Source organism: Aulonocara stuartgranti (assembly GCF_965226115.1).
Source record: "Aulonocara stuartgranti genome assembly, chromosome: 6".
Taxonomy (NCBI): Eukaryota; Metazoa; Chordata; class Actinopteri; order Cichliformes; family Cichlidae; genus Aulonocara; species Aulonocara stuartgranti.
Window position 1 is genome coordinate 23,568,136 of NC_138944.1, and position 24,365 is coordinate 23,592,500.

General features: G+C 42.1%; 1 protein-coding gene across 1 annotated transcript in view; it reads right to left on the reverse strand.

Moving 5' to 3' along the window:
• Positions 1-9,550: 9,550 nt before the first annotated feature.
• Positions 9,551-24,365, reverse strand: part of fbxo41 (F-box protein 41) — a 77,392-nt gene continuing 62,577 nt past the window's right edge. The window contains exons 6-14 of the mRNA XM_082537741.1: positions 21,450-21,826; positions 18,459-18,697; positions 18,231-18,346; positions 17,167-17,319; positions 16,902-16,997; positions 16,690-16,808; positions 16,279-16,437; positions 15,995-16,110; positions 9,551-14,143 (exon numbers count right to left, since the gene is read on the reverse strand). Coding sequence (XP_082393867.1) covers positions 14,081-14,143; positions 15,995-16,110; positions 16,279-16,437; positions 16,690-16,808; positions 16,902-16,997; positions 17,167-17,319; positions 18,231-18,346; positions 18,459-18,697; positions 21,450-21,826 — 1,438 coding nt within the window. The 3' untranslated portion in view covers positions 9,551-14,080. The remainder of the gene's footprint in view (positions 14,144-15,994; positions 16,111-16,278; positions 16,438-16,689; positions 16,809-16,901; positions 16,998-17,166; positions 17,320-18,230; positions 18,347-18,458; positions 18,698-21,449; positions 21,827-24,365) is intronic.

Consider the following 24,365-nt stretch of genomic DNA (forward strand, 5'->3'; position numbering starts at 1 on the left):
AACAAGTTAAAGAGGAACAATACAAAACCACCAAGAATCAATGAGCTACATACTAGGGATGAACCACGCAGCAGCTCACAGATCCCCGCCACCAAGGAAGACAAGAAAAATCATCCTCCACCCGAAATGCACGACCTGGTGAAAGAGCTGAGGAACGAGGTTGCAGAGGTGAGGCAGATGGTTCTTGCTTCCCTGAACGCTGGCAAGTCGCAGACTACAAAGAGGACATCAGATGCTGCCGCGGGTACCTGGAGGAAGAAAGGCTGCAGGACCTGCCAGAGCAACGGAGAGGGAGACAACTGCACCCACTGCTTTAAGTGTGGCCAGCCTGGCCACATCTCCAGAGGATGCCGAGCTCCACTTCAGCTGCAGGGAAACGCCAGAGGGCCACTGCCACGGGACCAGCAGTGACCCCACCGCCACATCAGGAGTCCCGCCGCTGTGGTTGCTGCCACCAGAGAGAGTCGGTCAGCACCCCACTCCAGAGGTGTGCAGGCTGCTCATCTGTCAGTTACTGTTCTAAAGCCTGTCAGGGACAACACTGGCACCATCACAAACATGTATGTAAAGCGGTGAGGCTAGTTGAACAACATTTGAGGGAAAGAGAGAAAAAGGGGTGGTTGTCATACATGGGATATTCTGACCTTCTATCAGATAAGCAAGGACAAAAATTAGTGAAGCTGATTGGTAGACGAAAAATGGTGAGATGCACCTTTGACAATGTACCAGTCACCGCATTGTGGGACACGGGTGCACAGGCTACCGTAATAAATGAGAACTGGAGAGTCGAGCACTTACCTCACACCACTATCAGGGGGATAGATGAACTCTTAGGTTCAGAACCATTAAATGGGCTCGCAGCTAATCAGACAGAGATACCATTTATGGGGTGGGTCCCTGTAGAGTTTAGACTGACGGGGGTGGAGACGACCAGCTCGAGTCTCCTAGTGCCCGTATTGGTCTCTAGTGACCCAAATGTAGCTCAGGATCCCATTATTGGATACAATGTTATAGAAGAAATCATCAACAAGCAACTTAAACAACAGGGTGTTAAAAACAGTGACTGTGCTGCAAATATTGTGAGTAGTGCTTTTGGTATTGACGTCGGATCTGCTAAGACTTTTATCCAGTTGATAGAGACACATCGAACAGCTGCGGAAGAGATCCAAGTCAAGACAGGGCGGAGTAAAGTTGTTTTAGGCCCTAGTGAAGCTACTACCATTCGCTGTCGCACACGCATACAGGCTGACGAGGACACTGTAATGTTATTTTGTCCTGTTCTGAACCCCAGCCTGCCTGAGGGGCTTCATTTGCAGGAAGTATTGTTTAAAGTAAAAAGGGGCAACTCAGCCATGGTCCCAGTATCTGTCACAAATACCACATGCCATAATATTACTGTAGATCCGCGTGTGGTCCTGGGGCACATTGAGGGCGTAAAAGCAATATACCCAGCTGCCCTAAAACCTGTAGAAACTCCAACAACTAAAACAGCAGACGATGCAGGTGTCGAAGTCCCATTAGCCCCCACAGGTGAGACAAGTGGCGTTTGGGATCCCCCTGTAGTTCTAGACCATCTAACGAGTGGCCAACAGTCGGCGGTGAGGATGATGCTTAGGGAGGAATGCAAAGCTTTTGCAAAAGACGAAAATGATGTAGGCTGCATTCCTAGCCTTCGGATGCACATCACCCTCAACGACCAAACACCAGTTCAAAAGACTTACAACAGTGTGCCTAAACCTCTGCATCAGGAAGTAAAAGCTTACCTGCAAGACTTGATCAATAGGGGGTGGGTTACAAAATCCAAGTCGCCTTATTCGTCACCGATAGTCTGTGTTAGGAAAAAGTCCGGTGACCTCAGACTTTGTGTGGATTATCGAGAACTTAATCGCAAATCGGTGCCTGACAGACATCCTATTCCCAGGATACAGGACATGTTGGACAGCCTTACTGGTAGCTCCTGGTTTACAGTACTAGACCAGGGAAAGGCTTATCATCAAGGATTCCTAGACGAAGACAGTCAGCCACTCACTGCATTCATCACCCCCTGGGGTTTATACCAGTGGGTTAGAATCCCATTTGGACTCAGCTCCGCCCCAGCAGAGTTCCAGAGGAGCATGGAGGAGTGTCTTTGGGGTCTGCGTGATGATATCTGTCTACCGTACCTTGATGACAATTTGGTCCACAGTAAATCTTTTGAGGACCATGTTGAGCATGTAAGAGCCGTGCTACAAAGGTATCAGAGACATGGGGTCAAACTTACTGCTAAGAAATGTGAACTGTTCAAGCCTAAGGTCAGGTTTTTGGGTAGAGTGGTGTCAAAAGATGGCCATAGTATGGATCCAGCAGAAGTCGCCTCCGTGATGTCACTTAAAGAGAAACACCCTAGTACAGTGGGGGAAGTGAGACAGATTTTGGGCTTCCTATCTTATTATAGAGCCTATATACAGGACTTTTCACGTATCGCCAAACCTTTGTATGAACTGCTAGCAGCCCAAACAAATGCTAAAAGTAGCCCACAGGACTTAAAAACACAGAACAAGAGAAGGAAGGAGAAAAACAAACAGGCTAAAGGACAGTTGCCTTCATCAGCCCCTGTGAAATGGACAGAGTCACACCATCAGGTTTTGTCTTACTTAGTCAATAAACTGGCCAGTCCTCCGATCCTAGGCTACCCTGATCTAGACCAACCATTTGTGCTTCATACTGATGCTTCTCAAGCAGGGTTAGGAGCAGTGCTCTACCAGCGCAGTAATGGCAAGTTAAGAGTCATAGCTTATGGATCTAGAACGTTAACGCCGCCAGAAAAAAATTACCATATGCATGCTGGCAAACTGGAGTTTTTAGCTCTCAAATGGGCTGTCTGTGAGCGCTTCAGAGATTATTTGCTGCATGCGCCATCGTTTGTGGTTTATACAGATAATAATCCACTCACCTATGTGTTAACGACAGCAAAGTTGAATGCATCAGGTCAGCGTTGGGTGGCTGAGCTCGCAGATTTCAACTTTACGATAAAATACAGGCCAGGAAAAACAAATGCAGATGCAGATTTTTTATCCAGGATGCCCCTCGATTTTGAGGACTATATGAACTGCTGTACACAGACGGTTAGCCAGGACGTGGTTGTAGCCTCACAGCAGGGCATATTAGTGCAGCAAACAGAAGCTCTAATGTTTAACGCTGTCTCCTTCCACACCCTTCAGCATCAAACACAAGCAGAGGAACTGCTGGACATGATTCAGCCAATACCGAGAGAGGAAATCTGTGCAGCACAGCGGCAAGACCCCGTGATAGGTAAAATGTACGAGTCTGTAGTGCAAAACAAAAGGCCCACCACACAGGAAATTAAGACTGAGAGCACTGAGTTTAAAGCATTGGCTAGAGAGTGGAGCAAACTGAAAATCAGAGAGGATGGAACTATGTTCAGAGAGACTCGACACAAAAAACAACTAGTTCTCCCCTCAGTTTACCACCCACTAGTGCTCAAAGAACTACACCAACAGATGGGCCACTTGGGATCAGAAAGGACCCTAAATTTAATTAGGGATCGTTTCTTCTGGCCTAAGATGCAAAGAGACATTGAACACTTTGTCAGTAATGTTTGTGAGTGTCTCAAGCAGAGGAAGCCAAACAGACAGGCACGGGCACCTATGTTGAGCATAGAGACCACTCATCCATTTCAGTTGGTTTCAGTTGACTTTTTGCACCTGGAGCAATGCAAGGGGGGGTGTGAATACATACTTGTAGTTATGGACCACTACACCCGCTTCGCTCAGGCCTACGCAACTACAAATAAGACAGCTAAGACTGTAGCAGAAAAACTATTCAATGATTATTGTCTCAGGTTTGGTTTTCCAGAAAAACTACACCACGATTTGGGGCGAGAGTTTGAGAATAGACTATTGCACCATTTAAAAGAACTGGCTGGTGTTAAAGGGTCACACACTACTCCTTATCACCCACAAGGAAATGGGCAGACCGAAAGATTCAACAGGACCTTGCTCTCGATGTTAAGAACACTAACAGAGGAACAGAAAAGAGACTGGAAAAGCCACCTCCATAAAGTTGTACATGCCTACAATTGTACTGTTAATGAGGCCACTGGCTACCCTCCTTTTCTCCTAATGTTTGGTAGGTCACCACGGTTACCAGTTGACCTTCTCTTTGGCATTGAGCAGGAGGACAGTTCAGGCTCCTACCAGGACTATGTGGACAGATGGAGAAGGAGAATGGCTGAAGCTTACACTGTCGCCTCCAAAAATGCAGCTAAGTCAGCTGACCGAGGTAAAAGGCAGTACAACAAAAGTGTGCATGGTCCACCACTTCAAATAGGGAGTCGTGTCCTTGTTAGAAATGTTGTGGAGAGGGGTGGGCCAGGTAAAATCCGCTCCTATTGGGAAGACAACATCTACATCATTAAAAGACAAAAGGGAGAGGACAGTCCTGTGTTTGAGTTAGAGCCAGAGAATGGTAAAGGCAGGACAAGGATTTTGCACAGGAATATGTTGTTGCCTTGCGATTTTCTTCCGCTCCCAGCAGATAAGGAGGCAACTGTAACTAGTACTAAAACAAGGAAAAGACATTATAACAAACGGAAACAAACATGCATGACTCCGACACAAGTGGGGAGTGAGGAGGAGGAGGACACAGATGAGTTTTCTGATGCGGTTTTCACCTGGCCTTATCCTGAGCCTCAGTGTTCACCTACATTGGACCCCACAGCGGCAGAGTTTATGCCACTAAGGGACGGGGGTGAGCCAGATGAGCTTCCTCACATGTCAGGAGATGGCCAGGGGGACCCCAGCCAAGCTGATGAGGAGAAAATGGACAATAGGGAACCAGAGGATGTGGCTATTGTGGGGGCAGGGGAGGTGGACAGCAGCTCTGATGTCGAAGAGGCTTTGGAAACAGACCAGCCGAGTCCATACCCAAAGAGAGAAAGGAGGAGACCACAGACTTTGACCTATAGTAAACTTGGACAACCAAGTCTTGAAGAAAGAATAGTGGCCACCAAATGTGTGAATATTCAAGGTTACTGGCGACCTTGGTAAAAGGGGAAGATATAATGTTTACACTTGGTACCCCTATTTCAGATTGTAACAAATGTACCTATGTTGATTGAAATATTGTGACACATGGATTGCAGGCCGAACATGTGTATGAGTAAAGGGAAGATGCTTAGTGTTCAGATGAGATGTGGACAAAGTTAATGCCTTTACAGGAGAGTACAAATAGCATGGTAATTTGATAGATTGAATTGTGGACAAAAAAAAAAAACTGAACTGATTATATCAGGAGTATACACAACTACAGTGCACGGTAGTTTGGGTAACTTAAAAAAAAAAAAAAGGGTGTAATGTAACCTGGTACATAGTCCATGCCATTCTATTGTTCTCTATGGATTGTCGATTATAAGGTACATTTATGTCGGGACGACATTTCTCGAGTGGGGGAGAGTGTGAGAGATACACATATCGACGGGGCCGGGTTATGTTAAAAAGTATAAATGGTTATACTTTGTTCATTGGTTCAAAGGTACCCCACACTTCTTTTTTGGTTGCTTGTTTGTTCTGGTATATTTTTCATTTGAACTGTTATTCTGCCAGAGTACTCATATTTACAAGATGGCATTGAACGCCCCATTGGTGTGTTAGGAAAACTCTTTTGTACATATGTTCCTTGAAGGGGTTTTTGGAGTGGTTCTTTTTCCACCGCAGAAAAGGGCTAGGAGTCGGATAGGAGCTGCTGTATGTTTTTGTTATGATCGGATTGTGAAATAAAGCATATGCAGTGAGAAAGGAACTCCAGGAGTCATCCCTGCCTTAAAGCTGCAACATCTAGGTTGTATCCCGCCTCTCGCCCTGCGGTAGCTGGGATAGGCTCCAGCTGCACCTCTGACCCTGATAAGGATAAGTGGAAGAAAATGGATGAAAATGCACAAAGCATGAGCCGGGGGATTTTGTGTGTTTGTGTGTGGAGAAGGCTCGGAGAGCACTATGCTGATTGCTTCACTGATATGCTAACAGCTTTTACCGTGATGGAAAAGCAAGGCTCGTCATCATTGAAGCCAACCTCAATGCAGAGATATTGATGAGATTCTGCAACCAGCAGCAGTCCCATATCTCAACACACTATGACTGAACTCAGTCCACCGACATGACAATGCTCGCCCCACAGAGTGGGGTTTATCAGAGACTACGTTAAGTTTGGGAGTGGAGAAGACAGATGACTGCCTGCAGTCCTGATCTCAACCTCACTAACACTTGTTGGATTAGGGTGGGCATGCAGTTTGGGCTAGAGTTACCAGTACAACCACACTGGCTGACTTGCGGCAAATGGGGGAAGAAGAATGGGATCCCATCCCACAGCAGTGTGTGACCAAGGTGGTGACAAGGAGGTGGCAGACAGTTGTGTCTTCCACATGCTGTTGAGGCCTCTCTGTGTTAAATGAATAAACTGTTAAATTGCCAGTACCCTCTTGTTACTTTAGACTTCCAATCCTCCAATAAATACGGACACCAAGCATGAATAAGCTGTTCAGCATTGGCAGAGAAGATTTGGGGAGCTTTTCATGGGCTCAACCCACAAATGCATTTTGCTTACAAATGTGGTAACATTTAGTGGAAGTAAACAGGCTTTCCAACGGTATAGGATTTATTGCAAGAAGCTTTGGGACAACAAAGAAATAAAAACCAAACACAAATATCCTTAGTTTTTGTCCTCAGTTTGTTTACATAATGGTTTCTGTGGCAATTTTACTGTTATTGTGGTGTTCGAAGTTTTGATTTTCATGTTTGTTGACCTTTCAGTTTCTTGTTTTTATTATAGTAGATTGTGGTGTTTTTAAATTGTTTTTTACTAAAACAGGGGTTAAAAGAGAGATGTTTCGGGGCTCATGAGAGCGTTAAAGCACCTGCGCTGCCATTTCAGTAAGCGTGGGAAATGCATGCAAGTCCCACACACACAAAGTTTCCTGCCACTGCTTTGCATGCTTCAATAACCTTTCAATAAGAAGTTGTGATTGTTCCATTTTCATTATTTTCTTTAAGAAATAATATATCATTATGATTTAGCTGTTGTAGGAACGGCTCCAGAATATTTGTACCATTTTCACTTTCAATAAAATATCCTTAAATTATTATTATTGTCTGTTGTGTTTTTATGTTTTCCTTAACCTTCTGAAATATGAGATTATACCATACTATAGTAATAAAATCAAAAGCTAAAGAGAAAAAAGAAAAAAAGTCTGTGCTGGGAAATTGTTTGTGTGTAAGAGGCAGCAAAGCTGAAACTTTGTTCTCCGTGTGCAGCGTACTCAGCCTCCTCCTCCTTCATTCAGACTGTAAGAAAGCAGAGAGGAAACATGGGGACAAAGTTCTGGCAGGAGTCCCGGTCCAGCAGGGAACACGTGAGGCTGAAGAGAGAGAGGATTTAACCATTCAGCTACATCTTTCCAGGCCAAGGCTAAAGTGATCTGCTCTGCTGTTTTGAGTGGCTCATTACATGTGGGGACGGTGCTTTTATTTCATTTCTTTTTTTCTTTTCAAAAGTATGCACTAGAGCAGGGCGATATGGCCAAAAATATTTATCACGATATATATTTGAAAATTTGCGATAACAATATAACCGACGATATAATTGATGCGAGACAAAATACAACTCCACAACATTACTAGTGCAAAAAGACAACCTTCCATTTATTTTCACATAAACAAGAAGCTGGTTTTTATGTACATTAAAGCTTTATAAAAATTTAACAGTGCAAATGCAAATTCCTTGCTGAAAGTTTAACCAAAAGGCATTTCCAGTAGAAATGGGCTGACATGTCCTGAGCATAACCATGTATAATATCCACTGAAGTTAAAAAGAGGTGTTTTGCAACATTAAACTGCAGTGTGCAGTACGCATTTTTCGGACCATAAGGTGCACGGGATTATAAGGCACATTAAGCGAAACAAAGCAGTCAGATAAATCAAACTTTATTAAACTCATTCTTCTTGCTTCCTCCACTTCTGTACCATTGATTCCTTAATGTTGAATTCTCTGGCAGCTGCTCTATTCCCATGTTGTTGCAGTATATTAATGACTAACCTCGTATTGTGGATGGATTATCTCAGTTGTTCTCCTGACTGAAGTTTGGTCCGTTTACAGCATCCTGCCATGCGATTGCATTTGTCTCTAACCATGAAGAACCTTCACGTTAACTTTTACAAGTGGAAAAGTGTTAGTGTTCGTCCTCCAGCTTCACTGTTTATGTTATGCTAACATAGCTGTGTCGCTAGCGATCACGTAGCACATCATTATATACCAGCTAGCCCAACTTCAGTAACCCTACAAACGTCACTGCTGTTTAGTTTCCTGTCTTCATTTATGTTGGAAGTGATAGCAGAGCTGTACGTTTGATTTTTTTCAGAAATCTCTCAGTCAGAACATGCAATATCATGCTTAGGTAACTAGCGAAACTAGCGAGCTAACTTCCGCTAGCTTCCTGCTAGCTTCTAACTCCGTTAAATGTAATACATTTTGTTTTCATGGATGCCTGGAAGTTAAACTTTATAGTTACACCTGGTAAAGCAGCAATGCTGATCGTTTTATTAAAGATGAAAGAATTTAGACAGTTTTTAACTCTAAGTGATGCTGCAGTGTTGTTTGACCTGAAGCATACGGAGTTTAGGACCCAGATTACTCCCAGATTTAAGAGCATCTTAGTCCGACAAATATGACAATAACAACGGCTGCTTGCATGTTCTGCAAAAAAATGTGCTTTGTTGTGTATCTGACGGACAAACACCAAACCAGTTCCACATCACGGAAGTTGCACCATTTTTACAAACCAATTCTGGATCATCTGTTTCACTCAACAATCGGCCATGTGCGTATGAAAACAAAGGCACCGCGCATGCGCGTTTTACTCCCATTCTATCGCGATATTTCATTTTCCTATCGTTGCCTAACATTATACCGGTATTACCGTGAACGGTATAATATGGCCCAGCCCTAGTATGCGCACGTTGACAAGTCACATCATCGGGTGTTCCTTATCAATTTAAGTCACAGATTTCTAATTTTACAATAATGAATGACATTTTTATAGAAAATAGATGGTAAAATTTGATTTTGGGGTGGATTTAATACAGTCACGTGCATCATGCCCAGAAATGTACCAACTGAGCATCATTTAAACACTACAGCCTATGAGAGTATTGCTGCTGATGTCCATCCCTTCATGACCACAGTGTAGTCATCTTCTGATAACACACCGTGTCACAAAGCTCAAATCATCTCAAACTGCGTTTTTTAACATGATGAAGAGTTCACAGTACTCAAATGGCCTGCACAGTCCCCACATCTCAATCCAACAGAGCACCTTTGGTTTCTAGCAAGGTGTAGATAATAAAGTGGCCTGTGAGTCTAGGTCTAGGTACTGTAAGGTCTTCCAACCGTGATCTTTCTGTTTTGAAGGATTTTCTACTACATAGTCATATCTTAAAATCTTACTAGGATATGATTTTATTCTAAAATGACAAAAAAATTATTTAAAAAAATGAGCCAGTACAATTTAAAGCAGTTTTTATTGATGACAACAAAATGAGTGAAAATGAGCAGTAAAACATTTTTATCTATTGCAGTCATCAGAGAAGGCTGATCATGTTTTGGGAAAGTTATTTGGGTTTTTTGTTGTTGTTGTTTTTCCAGCAACAGAATTAATTTCGTCTCAAGCAAATCGGATGAAGTTCATGGATCAGCCGGCGGTCAAAAAATAAAAGGAAAACAAAGATTACAAAGACAAACGGCACACTTAATTGCCCAGTTAAGTGTTGAGGTAATGTGTAAAATACTGTTCAGATGAATGGGCAGAATACAATCAATCACACATAAAATATGTACAGAGCGGTACATGAACACTCAGACACCATTTCTCTATTGCACACTATGATAAACTGGGGTAACTGCAACAGAGGACACTTGATTTAAATAAAACAAACAAAACAAAAGTGAATGAGAAAGTACCTTCCATTTTCAAAACAATGAAAAAACTACAGGATCATAACTCGAACCAAAAGGAGTCACTGGAGCACGCTTGGCACCTCTAATCTGCAGGTTTAGAGGGCAACAAAAGGGCTCTGCAACAACCTCAGCAGGCCAACTTCAAAATAAAGCAACTGATGTACTGATGGGTGCGCGCGTGAAATCGGCAAATAAAAGCAAAACTAAAGCAAATCAATTAAAAACGTTTCAAAATAGATGAGCGTAAGGTCATATCGGTAACCTAAAAAACACTTGAATGTAGCTGAATCAGGGTCGATCTTTTCCCCTTCCCAACATGAAGAGGTATGACAGATGAGAAACCGTATGTCTGTTCACTTATAGAAGATCGTAAAAGTATCGCTTATCGTGTTTCCGAAATCACCTTCCCAATGAAACCGACACGTAAGCGAAGAGTTCCTTTTTAGTAGCCCATCAGAAGGCGCAGACGGGCAGGCCGACCGCCGTCGCTCCCGACACAACCGACGACCGGCCGGCCGATAAAAGGGGGGGAAAGTGCATCATATTTCTGTTAAAATACTGAGAGATAGCTGAACATTAAAAACAACACTCTTATAATAAACATCTGAAATATCTTCTTCTTTTTTTTAAATCCTGTTTTGTTTTTCACTAGTGCAACAACAGACGGGTTGAAATAAAGATTATTAACCTGCAGGCAATCAAAGCTCTTTAAACATCGAATAATTTTCTCGCCACAGTAGCAGAACAGTAAAGAAGGCAACTCAATGACTGATGCGTGAACACAAACATGCCAACAGTATTACACATCGCTCTTTTTTTATAGAAATAAATAGCTGATTATTAACTTTAACCTCTTCTTAAATAATTTCCATCTCTATATGACTCTGATGCACATTTAATATAAAGTATCTAGTACACAACTGCAATTTCAACACTACTGTTATACATAATATAATTCTCTCTGCTCGTCTGTCGTCAACCTTTGGAGAGAAAACGCTTACAGAGTGAACACCTGTAAACTTCAACTTTGCCACTCGTTAGTATGACCTTAATATTATATAACATCAAAGGTTGGTCATTTTTTAAGCAAACATTATGTACAGAGTAGCTGATAACCAAGGCAGGATTGTCTAAAACTGAAAAAAAAATCAACAAGTGCTTTTGTGTTTTCTCTATTGTGTCAGCAAACCTTTACATTTCCACATTTCCTTCACCTGCACCCAGCAAACATTCTGTGACCAGTGTGGGATAATAAATATGCGGTACTGGAAGAACACGGAGAAATGGACATCGACGACTGTTCCCGAATTGTCGTCACAACAATTTGCAGTTATACAAGTCTGCGTACGTATATCTGACTGTGAAGCAGAGCAGCTAAGAGCTTTGTTTATCTGGGAATTTTAAAGAGCTCACGTGACAGACACCCACACAGGGCTCCTTGAAAATGTCAACCTGCTCTGCTCTGCTGCAGTTCCGCCCACAAATGATGCAGCCTGGCGTGGCGAGGCAGGGCCGTCGGGCGAATAAGGTGTGTAAAGTGACAGAGTAGAAGAAGAAGTCATGTTCTGCACGTCTCTTGATTAATTTTGAAACTTGTTACAGAACTGTGCTCGTGATTTGTTTATAGCGAGGGACCTGCTATGCTTTCCTTTCATACTGCTCCTCATAATCGCTGTGAACCAAAAGCTAAGGCTTCAAACTAAACGTTTGGTTTCTGAAAGTTTATCAGGCTACAGAAGACATTTTTATGATGTCACCGAGAGAGCGGAAATCCTTGATACGGTCATCTGAGGCAGATAACTGTGAGCTCAGAATCTCCACCCACCTCTCACGTGACTTTCTGAAGGCGTATTTTGCTTAGATTAAGCAAAATAAGGAGTTACTTTTGTCTGTGAATCATGCAAAGCTACCTAGTAGAGCCCATGAATAAAAATATGGCGCTCTTTACCCTCAGCACCCAACCGGTGGCAGCAGATGGCTGCCCCTCCCTGAGCCTGGTTCTGCCGGAGGTTTCTTCCCTTTAAACGGGAGTTTTTCCTTCCCACTGTTGCCAGGTTCTTGCTCACTGGTAGGCGGGGGTGTCATATGATTGTTGGGGTTTCTTTCCAATATTGTGGTTTCTTCTTTACTCCACAACATTAAGCGCCTTGAGGCGAATGTTTTTGGGAATTTATATAAAATTGAATTGAAATAAGCACAATAGGTCCCCTTTAAAACTGATTGTGAGCTCCGTTTAGAGATTTAGTATTGCACTTCCATAAAGTCAGGGAACTCATTAGAGAGACATTTAAAATTCAGTGCAGCAGAATTTTGGTCCATAGAATCATCAAGTTTCAAAAACTATAAAAAAAAATAAAAAATAAAACAGTCCATTGCAGCACTCCGAAATACAGTTTTTTGGTAACCACCTACATCTTTTTACACCCACAGTTCAGATCCCAGGTTTTCTGTTAGAAATGTGAGATAACCACCAGATCACAATTTCTATTTTCTCAGACAGGACAACGCTCCTGCAGAGCCTCGGCATATATTAAGATACTGTTTTCACAGGCTGTGTTACTGTGTGTATCTCTGTGTGTATACGGGTGATCTGGCTGTATAAAAATCACTGGAGCTCCTCCCTTTTAAGCTATTTGCAGCACAGAAAGTGAACACAGTAAGTTTAACTACTGCAGGTATTGCTACTCATACTTCTTGAGGATTTCCAAAACATACGCTAAACTGTAGTCAGGTCGCTTTTCCAATTTTAAAGGTGACACCGAAGACCTGATCCCGTATGTCTGCAAAATAGTAAAAGGTGATCCTTGTTCCATGCTGCAAAGGGTACAAAGTGTCACGTAACGCCAGCTGCACGTCAGCGCTGCATCTGCATGGAATCACCAGCAGAGGGAGGCAGAGGACGTTAATGTTAAATGAATACAAATGAGGGATCACACAAGAGCTTTGGCCACGAGAAGCTCCGTGAACGGGAATGGCACTGATTCAGGTGGCAAACGAAGAAAGTCGGATGACGTCCAAACTCTACGACACCTGGAGACTTTGTCCCATATGAAACACAACGCCTTAAATTCACACACATTTAAATTAAACGTCAACACTGCTTTTGATTTTAGTGATCAAACACTTGGTCCCCCTTTCCCCCTCGTTAATGGCACATTGGAGAAAACGCTCACTGGAATGAGGACACTGTTACGAATGGCACCGGTAACGTCAGGTATTAAATCCTGCTGTCTGGGATGAAAAGGCCCAAATATTTAAAAACACAAGATTCGTGACCTTGTTTGTTTTTGTTTTTTTTAAACATATGGAAACAGAGGATGTTAGAGAAGAGGAGGCAAAATGCATCACTGCCAGGCAGTGTTTAGAAGACTGAAGGTCTGTGTGTGTGTGTGTGTGGCTGTCCTTTGCGCTCTGTCCACAGAACCCGCAGCTGGTGCAGCATATTTCTGTTCTGGGTGGAAGCAGTAAGTGTTCAAAGTCATCCATTGTCCAGTTTCAATGTACAGGCTTGATCCAGTACTTTGTCACAATTTCCATTTATGTGTTTAAGTCATCCACGCAGACACAAACACAACGTGAACTTGAATAAGAGAAGTCACATTTGCCTGTGATCATGGTCTGCAGCCCGTCAGCTGTTGGTGTTAGTCTACATCGAGCACTGTGTGGATGCGGACAGCTAAAAAGTGCTGTCGTGTGGCTTCAAGGGTTGCAATAAAAGGGATCTGCTCTGTGCAATGACAGAAACCACTTTTTTGAATGGAAAAAGCAAAAAGGTTACTGCAAAGGAAAATTTAGAGTAAGCTGTTGCGTTTCTTGAGTTTGTCAGGTTTAAAACAAGCCCCCCTTTCTGATACATAGTGCCGCTGCAAGTCAAACTGGCTAACCGATATTAACGAGATAACTGTATCAAGTTTTTCTGTCTTAGATTTGTACTTTAGCAAAATGCACACTGAGCCCTCAATACTACTTCACGATGCTGCAGACGCATTCAACTCCAGGAACAGCTGGGTCTTTTTGATTGACTGGAGCCGTGATGGCACCCTCTCCAAGGCTTGAGGAACCTGCACAAAAGACGTTAGCAGAGACTGTCTGCTTTCACGTGGAGGATTTTGGAGAAGCCGGGTCTCTTCTTTAGAGCCTGAAAGTAAAAGAGAGTGCGATATCATAATCTCGTTTCCTGTAGAGACACACGGTGTGTATGACTTATCTCTAAATACCTGCAAGCCAAATAGTCTATCCTCTATAAATCTCCATCTCGTCATGCTCTTTTATTTTCGTACAGATGCACCTTTTTTGCCCTTTATGCTTCACCTTTACATGACTTGTTTGACAGAACAGATGATTCACTTTGATGTTTCTTTCTCCACAGCAATCGTGAGGAAGGAGGGATAAAAGTGAATCAGAGCTGTTTGCACCTTTTGGAGAGAAAAGAAAAAAATACCTCAAACTAAACAAATCTCTTGATTCTACAGCTGTGTGTGTGTGTGTGTGTGTGTGTGTGTGTGTGTGTGTGTGTGTGTGTTAAGCTTCAACAACAGCCAGAGCATCTTGGCAGCATAGCAGCAGCACATCCACAACAAACCATCACTGGGGCTTTGAGGACTGAGTCATGGTCTAATGGTATGCAACTGTGATAAAGATAGATGCACTGTACCCACTTAACAACTATTGACCTAACTCTTAGTCATGTGTATACAGGACCTTTGTTACCAGATACAGTAACTACAATGTCAGACATTGACATTGCACAGTCGACCTTTGATGAATGAATGGCTGTTACTTTAGTAAAATAGTAACAGCTCATTCAGGAAGACTCATAACGGGGGCTGACAAAGAGTGGGGGGTGTATATAAGGAGTTATGTTTCCAAATTACAAATCATATTCACTCCTACATAAAAGTTACACTAACAAACAATAATACAAACTGATACTGTACAGTTATTTAAACAAAAACGTCTTTCTCTCATTGGCTAAACTCTTTTTATTTATTCTGGATGTTTGACAGAACAGCACTAAGTCAGCTGTGATAGTCAGCTTTGCCTGAGAGGAAAACGACAACAGCAGAAGAACACAGAGATGCAAAACAACAGCGAGATAAGGTGGCGCCATCTTGGCACATTTTCTGGTGCTCGTGGTTTGTTTGACAGTCACATTGTGTTTGGCTGCATGTTTTTAGAAGGAAATAACACAGAATAAAGTTTCCATCAGTAGCAGGCTCGACCTCCTTTGGCCTTCAAAACTGCCTTAATTCTTCAAGGTGCTGGTGTGATGATATGCCCATATTGACATGACACCATCACACAGCTGCTGCAGACTTGTCAGCTGCACGTCCATGATGTGAATCCCCTTTGCCACTGCATCCTAAAGTTCCTCTACTGGATTGAGATCTGCTGACTGTGGAGGTCATTTGACTACAGTGAACTCAATGTTACGTTCAAGAAACCAGTTTGAGATGGCACCCTGTGTGGTGTTCTGCTGTTGTAGTTGCGCTTCTGCATACCTCGTGGTTGCCTTCCTATCAGCTCAAAGTAGTCCGGTCATTCTCCTCTAACCTCTGACATCAACAAGGTATCTTCACTGTAGGAGCTGCTGCTCACTGGATATTTCCTATTTTCCAGACCATCTCTGTAAACTGCAGAGATGGTTGTGTGGGGATGTTTGAGTAAAAAAAGCAGTTTCTGAAATACTCAGACCAGCTCGCCTGGCTCAAACAGCGATCAGCATCTAAAGTCACTAAAATCACCTCTGTGTGAACTTCCACAGGTCACCTCAATCATGCACTGCATTTTCTAAAAATGGGAAATTTAATTTTAACTGAGAGGTTAGCAGGCAGGTTTGGGTTTCTGTTGGTTTCCTCCTCTTGAGTAATGAATGCCTGTAACTTGATTTTGTCTGAACAGTACTGGATGTCTCATCAGTTGAAAAACTGGTGTATCAAACTATGTATGTGAAGTGTGGGTGGACTGTGAGACACAAAGGTGCTGTTACCTGGAGCTTGTTAACCATCTCATCAAACAGTTTTCTAGCTTCTGGGCTGTTCGGGTCCTCAAAGTAATCTTCTATACCGATCTGAACCACAATGGATTTGAGGTTGCGGCAAACACCTACATAAATGGAAGGAGCGTTAACACACATAAGTAACAACACCGGCAGTAATGTAACAGCAAAAACATGGCTCTGCTTAGAGTTCTGCTTTAATATTATTGACTACACAGCCACACTAGTTAACTGCAAAGCTACTTAGCCTGATCTATTTTTTTTTTCAAACTCACTGTTGAAGTGGAGCAGGGCTTTCGGGGTGACTGGTGTGGAGGTGAGCACCAGCATCTCGAGGCCCTTCAAGCCCTCTCTGCAAACCTCTGCTGCCACCTCCTGGTTGATTTCACTCACATGGTCCAACTCTAACACCTGCAGGCGCATGCAGTTCCTCGCTGCAGAGAGGGAGGATTTCAAAATAAAACACAGCAGAGGTTACTGCAGGACACAAAGACTCACTTATATTTATAGGAGCTGTAGCAGAAATGCAGGTCTTTTAAACTAAATAATGTCAGGACAACAAAGAATGGACAAGACTCATTTGGATAAAAACATCAAATACAAGAAAATACACAAAGTAATTAGATCAGTTAAGCTCAAACTCTAATTTGTAATCGCTAAGGAGTGGAATTATTATTCTAGTTTACCCAATGAGGCCAGTCCCTGAATCCCACACCCAGCACCGCCCACACCAAGAGCACGGAGGTGCGGCCAGCATCTTCCAATGGTCTGCAGACATCGGTTACTGAAGCGAGCGGGTTGTTGGCTGAAGGGAAAAGACTGGGTTTGAAATGTTCATTCATTTGTTTGCAATCCCATATTTTAACAGAGTTTCTGGGTATGAGATGGAGTGTGTTACCATGGATGTAATGGCGCCACCTGTAGGGATATAATGTCTCTACATCCAGCTCCAAGGGCCCAGATAACCTCCTGACCAACTGGATCTGTGGCACTCCTGAAACAGAATAAATATGCACAAATAACCAAATTGCACGCAATATTATACAGATTAGAGCATGACTTCGGGATAAAAAGCAGGATAGTTTCTATCTGTTTTTATAGAGCGGTCTGAGTGTACGTTATTTCACAAAAGACAGGACCTGGATGTCAGTGTGAGAGTCTACCTGTATGTTACAGCCTGAAGGGCTCGGCAGTAGCAGCTGGCCAGCCAAAGGGAGCGATCAGTCAGCAGGTTGGGGCAGTGTGAAATCTTCAGTATCAGCAGGTTACTTCCTGTGGCCTTTAACAACGCCTCTAGACCCTCCTCCAGACAGCCACTTAGACAGAGATTTAAGGGAAGGTCAACAGAAAAAGACAGAAAGTGATGTTTTTTCCTTTTGACACTCCAAAAGTACCATTTATAGAAAATAACAAAAAAGGGTCCACTAACATTTGCAGCATATCCAAGTTGTATCAGCGTAACCTGGGAGCACCTACTTAACTCTAATTCGTTTCCTTCACTCCACGTTCCACTCGTCCACTCATATCAAATATCTGCTTTTCTACTTCCAGGAAATCATAACTGATCTTTTACATGCCGAGCATAATCAGGCAGCACGGAAATGTCAGTATTCATCAATTATCCTTCTCCTGGTGGCTTCCGCTTATCAATCACTCTTTGAGGAGTCATTTGGTATGTCACTTAGTTTGACAGTTTGCACAGCAATGCTTAATAAAGCCAAAACAACACACACTGCAGTACCAGGTGTGAATGAGCCACTAGGCAGGGATTTGAAAAGAGGAACTGAGCTTATCGGTCGAGCAGCGAGCTCCAGGGCTTTTTATCACATGGCCTGCTTGAGGTTGTCACCATGAGCTCTCATGTTAAACTGTCCAACAGTGAAAAATAAGCATACTAAAAGTCAGATTTTTGGTTTTTGTAGCTGAAGTTTTTTTTTAACAACTCATCCATTTTTGAGTTAAGATTTAAAGCTTTGAATTATTTTACCACGGACAGTTCAAGTCATTCAACTGCACCTCTCCACTGCGTCTCTGAGAGCTTTTCATACAGTCCATAGCTTGCTGACATTAGCTGATAGCTTAGCATTCCACCCTCTTGTCTGAAGGTGAAACTAAGTTAGCAACAACATCAAAACGCGAATCCACAAAGCAGTGGAAGACACTGTGGTGGGAGTGACCATATTTTACATGCAGTCTTTGGCAGCTATATGTTGGATGTGTGCCTCACCGTGTGCTTTTCAGGTAATCCTCCTTGGTTTCCTTCTTGCCCCGCTGTCTTGGTTTAAGGTTTTGCAGGATCAGAGAGTGCGTCTGAGTGCACCACTGAGACATTGTGCTAAGAAACTGAGAAAAAAAAATACATGTACATAAGAAAATACACCTTAAATAATAACAGTAAGCACATGGTTATCTTGACTGTTACATATATCACAATATCTTCATGTTCACTAAGCACCTTGGAAGAGATGCGAGCGTTCTCTAGCAGCACTCTGGTCCACACGGCTGGGTGGCGGGCCACAAACTTCCAATTGCGGCAGACCTCGGCAGCTCTCAGCAGGGTCTTAGTATCCAGGTAGGTGAAGATACAAAAGAGGGCAGCACGTATCTTCAGGATCTCTGGACTGATCACCTCATTGGATTTGGAAGGACTCTTTTCATGTCTGCATGGCTTGCTGTAGACGCCTTCAGACCGACCTGTGGGAATAGAAGAGTCTTTAATCCAGTTCCTAATCTAACTAGATTAACAAAATTATTGTGCAAATACAGTACTGTGCAAAAATCTTGAGCCAACACTCATTTCTTTATATTTTGCTTTGAAGGAGCCAGACTTTGTCTTTTTTTTTTTTTAAAGAAAGTAGTCTTAAACAATAGTTCAATAGCTTTCTAAACATCTGCTCGTTCACTCACTCTTTCAGAGGAATGTTTGGGGGGGGGTTTGTGTGTTAAACCACTTAGCACTGACCTATGAATCAGTCAAGCATACGAAAGCACGCTAGTCAAGGGAGGAACCGTGCTGTGTTTGCAACTTAGTAAAGCACCCATTTCTTTAGTTGAATCTAAGAAAAATACCAAAGTTAATATTTGATGCTTGTCAAAGTGTTATTTTTGCAACAACAAGGTGACTCCCAAAGATCTTTTAGCCAAAAATTTGGAACATATTGGAATATGGTGTACTTTCAAAACATAATGAGGAAGCTGGACATGTGGAGGAAATAACTATTTAGCATAGATTAACAATTAACAGTATCTGAAAGTCAAATCCTTAAGATATAGGGAAGAAATCCAGCTGACAGTTCACTGAAGCATTGTCAGAAATCTTGTTTCAGGCTACATTTACACTGTGGGGTTTTGTCAGAACCGAGGGAATTATGAACACAGACAAGGAACCATTTTGATTTTTGACAATACTTTACCTTCAAAGAAGTGCTTTGAATGTCTTTTAAGAAGCCTGAAGAACTATTCCCAATTTTTTTAAACACTATTTCAACACAGCCTGAACCTTCTTAGGTTGAAAAATAAAGGCGGCCAGGTTAAACTCTGACTTTCAAGGTCAGTAAAGTTACACACACTGTGTTTTTGCCCTGCATGCTTATTTCCATGTATGTTTGCACATTTCAATAAATCACTGCAACTGTTTCCCATTTTTCTAGCAAAATGTAAAAGAAATGATGGGTGAGTTGAGACTCTTACAAAATACTTTAAATCCTCTTTAAAAAAGAAAAAAAAAACATTCTGTCACACGGTGGCGCCAACTTTCTGAAGGACACTAATTAACATTGCTCTTTTTTCACCTTCTCATCTTTTCATTCTGTGGATTTTTATCTATCGGCTGACATCATGTGTCCATTCCTCTTAGCAAGATTGCTCCGAGATGACTCATTTCGTCTTTGGCCTTGGAAGGTGTCCGCTCGAAACCAACAGGGCTACGGACCATTGCTTACACTCTCACTGTTCTTCGTTCACTCTCTCTTTGTCTCTCTCTCTCACACACACACACACACGCACGCACACACACACACACACACGCACACACACACCACCTACGCTCAAGATTGCCAAGTGAACTAAAAAAAAGAAGCCAAACTGTGTGTTGCATGCTGGGAAAACAACTCTGTCTTTGCTTGTAGATACATAAACCTCCATCACAACCTGGCAGAGACTCTCCCGATAAGAGGGACTACGTCAGAGCAGAGGGATGCCAGTAACATGATGAGAGGAATCTTTTGTGTTAATGGGGCCGTTATAGCAGTTTACACGAATTCGTCAGAGATTTGGCCCAGTTTTGCTTCTTCGCAGACCGCCCCAGTCCAACTGGTATTTAAAATCCCAACAGCAGGTGGAAAAGATGGAGGGGCCACAGCAGTGAGTTCAAAGATCTTGGCATTACAAGAAGTTAAGAGAGAAATGCACAATCTGTGGTGGATTTAAGTTGTGCAGGAAAGACCAGCTGCCTAGCTTTGCTGAGCACAAAACCTAGTATGAGGAGAGGAACTGAGACAATATGACAGACAAATATCGCAACGCACAAAGGCACACAGAGGAAGAACAGCAGAGTCACCTGCAGCAATGTTTGACTTGATTTTCTCAGCATCTACAACAGAAACGGTGGCAAAACATCTCATTAAAAAGGACTCGAGATTTTAAATTGTGTTGGATAACATTAGCCTGTGAGCCTGCTAGAAATATTTATAGACCCTAAACTTTGTGCGTTTTTCTTGTCCCTCGTTGCTTCATTTATTTTGTTTATCGGAAGCAAACGTAAAGAAGCTGCATTTAGCTCCAACACTGCAGATGGAGCCATCTTCCTGATGACCCCTGATGCACCGCAACTGAACTGAAGCTGTGTACCTGCACCGCAAACACAATAAGCATATGTGTGGTCCAATATTAGAATTTTTAATCATTTGTACCTATTTTCATGTTATTTATTGATTTAAATACAATTTCTTTAACTTTGTTTTCTCAGATGGTATAGATTTTTTCCTTGTCTTGCATGAATATCACACGAGACCTGCAGCAGATAAAAGGCCTCAGTGATAAACCCCAATCAGTTTGTAGAACGAGCTTCGGCCACTGATGCAGCTCCTGCAATATTACATTACAGCAAGCTGACCCAGATCTACATCTGTCATTTCTATTATGGGACTCATTTCAAGGCCTCGACTCTGAATCCTGGCTCCCAGATATTAAATTGTAGGGAGTGTCGGATTTACAGGATGGAGATTTCTACTAATTTTCCTGCACTTGACAAACAAGCACCAACACCTGGGACCTGAAAATCAAGCCAACAAAGTACTAAAAAATGCAGGTCCTACAGTGAGTTAATCCCCTTAGACTTTTAATGTAAAATATCTATCCGATCGAAATCGATGGGTGACCTGTCACCGTGGCTACGCCCATCTGTTACCCATCTGTTTACATTAACAACTTTCCAAAGAGCCCTTACCGGCGTTGGGGCGGTATGCTGCTCTGCTGTGAGAATAGGGCGCAGCAGACTGCTGGACTTCCGCCACAGCCCTCCTCTCTTGCTCCCACATCTCCACTTCAGACTCGGTGGTTCGGGAACCCACATCAGATACGTCTCCCTCCTCGCCTTCAGTGCTGTTCCTGTAAGGTCGCCGCTGCCAGTTCTGGATAGCCTGTTTACGAAGACCCCAGTTTCTCGAGCCGCATCCGGGTGAGCGTTCGTAACCCCCCTCATTCAACCGGCACTGCATGTGATAGTACTGAGCTTCAGGACAGTCCTCCATGGGATGCATCTCAACGCTATCACTGTCGTAACCTCCAGAGCCTTGCGAGACAGACTTGATCCTCCCTGATGCTCTGCAGAAAAAAAATACAAGGGAGGGTAATCTACATGAGTTTGTTTTTATTGAATTGTCTAACATATAGATGACCCATCTTACATCTAAAAACAAGACTTACTGTGGTAATAATTTTGAACAAAAATTATACATTAGAAAATAGCTTTGCTGGCTTTCATGCAGAGACCTAATTATCAAACCAATCTGTTAAAAATGAAGCTAGAGACCAATTGGTCCAAAAGTAACTAACAGTGTCTACAAAAAAAGCTTACACTTGAAATGCAACATAAATATGACAAGTTGTGGGAGTCTTTTGGTTGTTTTTTACGGGAGCTATTTGAAGGAGTAAGTTAGTTCAGTCTTAGTTTTTTTGCACATTTGTCACACATGTTTCAGATCATCAGACAAAAACTAAAGAAGTACAGTCCTCACTTGTCTCACTTAAGGTCAGAGTTCACGATTTAACAATAAGAAAGAGGCTGGGCAAAAATGGCATCCGTGCACTACTGACCAAAATGCCCGGCCATCAGGTCACACCGTGAAGCTCAAGAAACACTTGGGTTATGAAGCAGGACAATGATCCAAAACATACCAGCAGGTTCTGGAGCAGCCTCGCCGAAGTTTGGACTTAAATCTGATTGAGATGCTTTGGTATGACCTGAAACAGGCCGCTCATGTGCAAAAATGCTCCACTGTGGCTGAATTACAACAATTCTGCAAACAAGAGTGGGCCAAAATTCCTCCACAGCCGTGTGAAAGACTCATTGCCAGTTATCACAAACCCTTGATTGTAGTTCTTGCTGCCAAAGATGGCACAGCCAGTTATTTAGAAAGCAATGACCTTTTCAGACAGGTAGGCTTGGATAACATTTATTTCCCTAAATAAATGAAATCACAATCTAAAAACTGGATTTTGCATTCATTCAGGTTATCTTTGTATAATATTAAACTTTGCATGTAAGTGTAACAAATTTGCAAAACAACTAAGATACCATGACAGCATAAATAGTAGGGGTGGTGGAAAAAATCGATACTGTGTAGTATCGTGATATTTTGTTTGCTAATAATGTATCGATACAGGGACAGCAGAAATTGATATTTTGTTACAAAAAAGGTTTTTGTGGACTGGAACTCTGACTTCAGAGCATGTTGATCCTTTTTCTGAGCAAGAATCCTGACATTCCTTCACTGTCCAAATGTGTTTAACTTTTTTTTGGCAGCAATAAACATGACAGTTTACTTGTTTTAATTTAAGACATGTTTTATTTTAATTAAGGTTAAAACTTTTTATTTAATGTAAAATTATATTTTGTTTTACTTTACTTTCCAATTCTTCAGTTGCTGAATGGGCTGCATAGTTTTCATAAATTTCAAAGTTCAGAATAGCTATAATTGTACCAGATGGTTGCATTCAGTTAAGTTGGACTAGACTGTAATACAAACCGTTCAGTTTGTCAACAATAAAACTGACTGAAATGAGAGAAAGACTGAGTGCGAGACTTTGATATTAGAGAAAATGAATATTGATAAAGTTTACCTTGATGTACAGAATCTGAATATTGCAAAATATTTAAAAAAAAAAATCGCAATAATATCGTATCATGCGTTAAGTATTGTGGTAATATCGTATCGTGGGATGTATGGTGATTCCCACCTCTAAATAGTAAATAGCTGTTGAAACTGCGACCCCATTCAGGCCTTCCCCGTGCGGATGCTGGATTTAAGTCGACCAATTTAATGGCACATTCAAACATACAATTGCTACACACAAAAGTCTCAAATACACAAAAGACTTCACTGTTGTAGCTACTTTAAATTCATTAGCTACATGTTCATGTTCTTCTGATCAGTAAAGGCCTCAGGGCATTGCTAACAAAGACTAATATCCTCAGAGGTCCATTGAAGACAACATGAGTGCTGCTATAGAGTACGACAGAACAGGTAAGCTAGTGTCACCAACGAGGAAGAGCCGCACTTCAGGTTACTTATTGTCAAATCAGGGTGACTTTTGTGAATACGAGCTAATACAGTCCTTAAAATAACCACCCAGCTACCTCAAGCAATAAGCAGTTACAGTTATTAGCCTTTCAAAAGTAGGACATTTTTCTTTTTCTCTCTTTCTTCCATCTCAGTGCTTCTTTTTCTCAGCATAACAAGGAGAGCAAAAACGTCTCCATGCATCATTATAAGAATAAAAGTGTAAGAGAATCACAGGTAATACAGCAGATGACACTAACCAGAAATTCCAAGTCAGGATGCACCAAAGTAGAAATCCATAAAATGCCACAAACATCAACTTATATTCTCTAAAATTAAAATGATGATCTCACTTTATCGTTTAAACAACAAAACTGGGACAAACCTGGACTAAACTGCAGTCTAACAAGCTGTTTGTAAAGCTGCAACATCATCAACATGACAGACTGCACCAATATTAAAATCAATAAATACCTATAATGTGAAATGAATATATCTATCTATATATAAAAAAAAAAAAAAAAAAACACCCAGCACGCCCCTGCGGGCGGTTTATCCTTCAAGCTCGGGTCCTCTACCAG